Consider the following 6,538-nt stretch of genomic DNA (forward strand, 5'->3'; position numbering starts at 1 on the left):
CTCGTGGTTCGCTTCTGACTGTCGTGCTTCGTGCCTGGGTGAGGGGAGGGGGGGGGGCGGGGGGCGGGGGGGGTGTGTGTGTGTTTCACAGCTGAATGTGAAGCAGCTATCAGTAATGAGGGTGTTGTTTCAGTCTGTTGTGGTGAAGAAAGCGTTTTGTCGAAACGCAAAGCTCTTGATTTACTGGTCTACCGATGCTTCAACCTTCACCTCTGGTCTTGAGGTTTGGATCAAAAGAACGAGATCCCAGATACAAGCGGTCTCCTTCCTTCATGGGGGGGGCCGGGCTCAGCTTTCGAGATAGGGTGAGAAGCTTCGTCATCCTGGGGGAGCACTTCATCGAGCCGCTGCTCCTTTACATTAAAAGGAATCAGCTGAGGTGGTTTGGACATCTGATTAAGAAGCCTCCTGGACACCTCGGTTTTCTGAGCATGTCCTACTGAAGGCCCTGGGAAAGACATACAGTAGAACTTGGAGGAAGGATTGTGCGTCTTCTCTGGCCTGGGAACACCTTGAGGGTCACCAGAAGGAGCTGGAGAACGTTGCTGAGAGTTTCTCTCCTAGATCTGTTGCCTCCAAGACCAGGTAGAAGAAGGAGATGGTGACTGTTTTTAAAGTTATCTAATGTATTTGGAAAATAATATTGTTTTTGTTGCCTGAATTGCCTGGGGTGTGACTTTCTTCACTTGTTCTCTCTCCGGCTAAAAAGGACGTAATAGTATTCACAACACTGCAGGCCAGATAAAGCTGCGAAAACAAAAAAGTCAGCAGCTCCACCAACATAATCAAGTTGAATTAGAAAAGTTTATTTTCTTTTAACTTTTTGAAAGTAATCCGTAGATGCACCTCTACAACTGGTTAATGTTTGGAGTTACAGGTGGCCAAAAAAATTCAGCAAACTGTACAGATATTGACTTAAAAGTTAGTGTGGTAGTAACTGAGAGTCATAATCAACATTTCTGAGCAACAGCTTTCACGTCTTGTGAGACAACAAAATATTGCATGAGCTTGAGCAAAACGTCATTCATCAAATTTGACCAACGCAGCTATAATTTCACACAAAATTAATTTTAATTGAATTTCTGGCACAAAAGGTGGCAGGCCAATATGCATCCCTTTATTTTTTTATTTTTACTTGCGTAATAATAAAAAAACAACATTTTTTATAATATGGTTTTTATCTTAAAGCAAGTCTGAGATTAAAAGCAGTGAACATTTTTGCCCATAGGGCAAGATTGCACAACATCACAACTGACAACTGAAGACAAGGAAACAGATACTGCTTAGAGCTAAAACTGAAAAAACTTCAAATATTACAACCACTTAATTTGAGTGGCACATGAAAAATGATGACAGCAGCATCATGTGACGGCTGCTGCTGCTCGACAAGGCAGAACACTCACTCGCATGTGACTTGTAGACCAAGACCATCTAATGTTGAGAAATGATTGAGTTGTAGCTGTTATACCACTACCAAACCATACCACTCCACACTAGGGGTGCACCAGTTACAGTTTTTTGGTCGATGGCCGATCACCGATTTCAAACAAGTCTGAGCTGCCGATTCCGATTTTGGCCGATACCGATTTTGTTTCATAAGCGACACTGTCAGGTGTTATAAGGTCACAATGTACCATCAAATTTCCAGTCTTATTTTATTGAAAAACATACCCTTGAACAGTATCCTAGAAACAATATAAACTTGTTTTAACTGGCCATGAGGTAGTGCTCTGAAATATAAATGAAGTTCAGACAATTGCTGTTAAAATAAAAAAAAAATAAATAAATAAAAATGAAAAAAAATTCGGTAAAATCAGTTTCTCATGCATCGGCCGATTTCTGATTTCCCAAAATTAAGGAAATCGGGGCCGATAAATATGCCGGACGATGTATCGGTGCACCACTACTCCACACCATACCATATCATACCACACCACACGATACCACACCATACCATACCACACCACACCATACACCACACCATACCACACCACACCATACACCACACCATACCATACACCACACCATACACCACACCATACACCACACCACACACCACACCATACCACACCATACCATACCACACCACACCACACCACACCATACACCACACCATACACCACACCATACCACGCCATACACCACACCACACCACACCATACCACACCATATCACACCATACCACATCACACCACACCACACCCCACCACACCATACCACGCCATACACCACACCATACCATACCACACCATACCACACCATACCACACCATACCACACCATACCACACCATACCACATCACACCACACCACACCAAACCACACCACACCACACCAAACCACACCATACCACACCACACCAAACCACACCATACCACACCACACCATACCACTTTATTTATAAAGCACTTAAAACAGTGAGGGAGGAGCCTGCCTGACATGCTGTGGTAACTCATTCCACAGTTTTGGACCTGCAACAGAAAAGGTCCTGTCACCTCTGAGCTTAAAATGAGTGCCTGTAACCAATAGAAACATCTGATCTGCTGACCTCAGAGAGTGCTGTAGGACATATGGCTGCAGCAGATCAGTGACATACGAGAGGCAGAACTGTTCAGAGATTCTGCAGCACGACGGCTCAGTGGTTAGTACTGTTGCCTCACGGCAAGAAGATCCTGGGTTCAATCCCCGGTTGGACCTGGGGTCTTTCTGTGTGGAGTTTGAATGTTCTTCTCGTGCTTGCATGGGTTTTCTCCAGGTACTCCAGTTTCTTCCCACAGACCAAAAACATGCATGTTAGGCTGCTTCAGGTCCAGGCCTCCCTTGCAAAAGAGATCTGTGATCTCAATGGGATTTGCCTGGTTAAATAAAGGTTAATAATAAAAATGTAAAAACATACAGAAGGATTTTAAAATGAATTTGGAAGTGAACTGGGAGCTAGTGAAGGGAGGCCAGAACTGGAGTAATGTGCTCTCTTTTGCCTGTACCAGTTAAAAATCATGCTGCACCATTTTGAGCCAGTTGCAAATGTGCAGTGGAAGACTGACTGATTCCAAACACAAGTGCACCGCAGTAATCAAGCCTGGATGTTATGAAAGCATGTATTACTGTCTCAAGTTTACTTTTGGACAAGATGGGCTTCAATTTAGTCGCCTCAACTGAAAATAACAGGATTTAACAATCATGTTTACATGACTGTTTATCTTCATGGAAGGGTCCAGTTTCACTCCCAGATTAGTGACAACCTGTTTCTCAAACAGAGCTAGAGAGGAAAGGTCAGTACAGGGTTCCTGGTTGTGCCATTAGGTGAAAACAACATGATATGATTGTTGTTGCATAGTTTTGTTTGTGCATGTGTGAAACCATTAATCGTGTACGTATTAGTGTCCAGGTACACAGCTGTGATTGGAGAAAGACACCGAGGAGCTAAACGGGGATTGGCTGCCTGACGAGAGGTGCTGCATAAAATGAGAAGTGGAAGTGATGACGTCGGCTTCCACTCACTCTGAGCTTCCCAACCAGCCACAGCTGACCTGCTGTCACTCAACGTCAAATCTAGTAGTTGTAAATCGTTTTGTGAGAAGTTTGCTAGTTTAAGACCTTTTCTCATGTTATTTTTTTTTTGTTATTGTTGTTGTTGTTGTTGTTGTTATAGTGAGGTATGAGACCTTTCTGTTAATTTTATTTGTTCAGGTAAGAGAAAATATAGTGATGATAGTTTGTTGTGTTGTTTTGGCCTGGGCTCACCCTGAAGTTGGTAAAACTCCAAAAAGTCAACAATTTAGCTATTGTAAATAAAATCACTGCTTTATCCGTGGCTGCTTGAGTGGTGCAGAAGGTGGAACCACCCATAATTAATTACACCCCGGCGGCTGCGTTAGCTCCGGGTTGCAATAATTGGGGGCTCGTCCTAAAACATTTCTCTAGTTTGGTAAATTCTAACAATGTTCAGAAACCATCCAGCTGACCTGACTGAACATTGTTGGATTTGCACCTGGATTATTGAGCATAAACTTTGGTGTTTGGTAAGTTCTGTTTTCTCTGTTTGGCAGCTTTGTTGATGTGGGAGGAAATGAAGGATTGTTCCATTGATGATTTTGTGTTTTGTCCCTCGTTAGAAAAATTGAATGAATGTAAAAAAAAAAAAAAAAAGCAGAACTGCTCATTGTGGCTAATGTTTATGATGTTCAAGTGTCTTACAAAGCAAAGTTAAAGCAGACCTTGTGTGACCAGCTGGTGGGAAAAGGTGTGCTAATCTCACCAGTTCAAAAAGCAGATGTCGCAGTGGGAGCGGCTGCCTTTGCAGCAGAGGTGGGTTCCGTGCCCGTCTCTGATACTGAACCAGACCCGGTCTCTGGTCCTCGTATGTCTACCGAGGATCGTCACCTACCCCTCGGTATAAAGGAGGGGGAGACCTGCAACAAAGAGATGGAGCTGTAATGCATCTCCGCTCTGATAACCTGCTTCTGCGTTGGCACAGACGCCTCAAAGCACACACGTTCTACTTCTGCAGGGTTTGACATTGGTAAGAACATAACATCAGTGCCCCTGTTCCACGACTCTGAGGTAGACTGTTATTTCACTGCTTTTTAACGCATGCTGCTTTAAGTTGGCCAAAATAATTCTGGTCTTTGTCATTACAGTAATTAACCTGGATGTTATGAAATAATGTATTACTGTCTCAAGGTTACTTTAGAACAGTATGGGCTTCAGTTTAGACAGTCGCCTCAAACGAAAAAAAAACCCTACAGGATTTAACAATGGTGCTTGCATGACCATTTAGCTTCATGGAGCTTCACTCCCAGATTAGTGACAACCTGTTTCTCAAACAAGAAAAGTCAGAGGAAAGTTCAATACAGGGGTTCCTGATTGTGCCATTAGGTGGAAACAACATGACTTCTGTCTTCTTATCAAAATTTAAGAAATTTAAAGCCATCCAGTCCCTGATGTCAACCAAGTAGTCAAGAAGAAGTTGGATAGAGTATGCACCAGTGTGCTTCAGAGGGAAGTAAATTTGACCGTCATCGACTTAAAAATGAAAAGAGATGCCCCGTTTACAAAAACAAAAAGCACCTAGTGGCAGCAGGTATAAAGAAAAGAGAAGGGGTCCAAGAATGGAGCCCTGCGGTACATTATGCACAATCTCATTTGATATCACAGGGCGAAACAAACATTTGATCACAAACAATGATGAGTCCAGCTACAGGCAAGAGGTGGAACACCTGGAGAGCTGGTGCAGAGAGAATAACCTTCACATCAATGTGAAGAAGACAAAGGAGATGATTGTGGACTTCAGAAGGAACAAAAACACCTACACCCCCCTGAACATAAGAGGATCTGCGGTGGAAGTGGTCTCCAGCTACAAGTACTTGAGTGTACACATGAATGACAACCTCAGCTGGAGCAACAACACCACCAGCCTGATCAAGAAAGCTCATCAGAGACTCTTCTTCCTCAGACGGCTGAGGCGAGCTGGTCTGGGAAGCTCAGTCCTCACCTCCTTCTACAGGTGTGCAGTGGAGAGCATCCTGTGCTCCAGCATCAATGTGTGGCATGGAGGCTGCACAGCTGCAGAAAGAAAAGCTTTGCAGAGAGTGGTGAAGGCTGCACAGAAATCTGTTGGAATCAGCCTCCCCACCATCACAGACATCTACACCTCCAGATGCAGGAAGAGGGCCACCTGCATCATGAAGGACCCCACTCACCCAGCACACACACTTTTTGCCCCACTCCCCTCAGGAAGGAGGTTAAGGAGCATTAAGTGTAGAACCACTAGACTGAGGAACAGCTTCTACCCTGAGGCTGTTAGACTCATGAATCTCTAACTAGAATAATCACTGTGAAAAACCATATCATGTTGCTGCTGATCTGTTTCATGTTGCTGCTGATCTGTTTCAATGTTGATGTGTTCATGCGTGCAAAACTGCTCACAGACTCATGTTCATGTTTGTGCTGATGTTCAATGTTTTATGTTATGAGTGCTTAGTGTATATTTAGTTGATGTTTTCCTTAGTTCATATCTTAGATGTTATTATTGTTTTTCTTATACATTTTATTGTTGGATGTAACTGGGACCCTGTGTACATAATTTCGCTCCACCACATGTACCCCATGAGGTGTGAATGACAATAAAGAAACTCTGTCTCTGACTCTGAAATGCTCAAATTGTGTGATGTGAATGGCTCAGCTACTATAATTTTAGCTCAACATCTGTAAAACTGACTGAGGTCATTATGTTTTCTAAAGTCAGTTGGTTGTGGCAGCCATCTTAAGGACTAACCTGTTTAAATAAAAGGTTGAATGAATCTTGAATTGCATTGATTTAAAACAGTGGACAGCTGTAGTTGCATAATTAATTAATAGTAGTTTTCTGAAAGTTGAATTAAAATCCATTCAGTGATTCATGAGATATTTTACTAACAGCCAGAGTTGATTGTAATAGGTAATGGCAAAGTTTAAAGCAAAGATCTTGCGTGACCGTTAGCACTGCTGGAACACAACAACCGCCACCATGTTTAGCACATCTGGAAAGGTCATGATAA

At 43.0% G+C, this 6,538-nt stretch overlaps 1 protein-coding gene across 1 annotated transcript in view; it reads right to left on the bottom strand.

Moving 5' to 3' along the window:
• LOC119427679 (interleukin-31 receptor subunit alpha) overlaps positions 1-322 on the bottom strand; it is a 36,457-nt gene extending 36,135 nt beyond the window's left edge. The window contains exon 1 of the mRNA XM_037695315.1: positions 211-322. Within this exon, the coding sequence (XP_037551243.1) occupies positions 211-322 (112 nt within the window). The remainder of the gene's footprint in view (positions 1-210) is intronic.
• Between the last annotated feature and the right edge of the window lie 6,216 nt (positions 323-6,538).

Source organism: Nematolebias whitei, chromosome 21 (genome assembly GCF_014905685.2).
Source record: "Nematolebias whitei isolate Nwh7 chromosome 21, NemWhi1, whole genome shotgun sequence".
In the NCBI taxonomy this organism is placed as follows: Eukaryota; Metazoa; Chordata; class Actinopteri; order Cyprinodontiformes; family Rivulidae; genus Nematolebias; species Nematolebias whitei.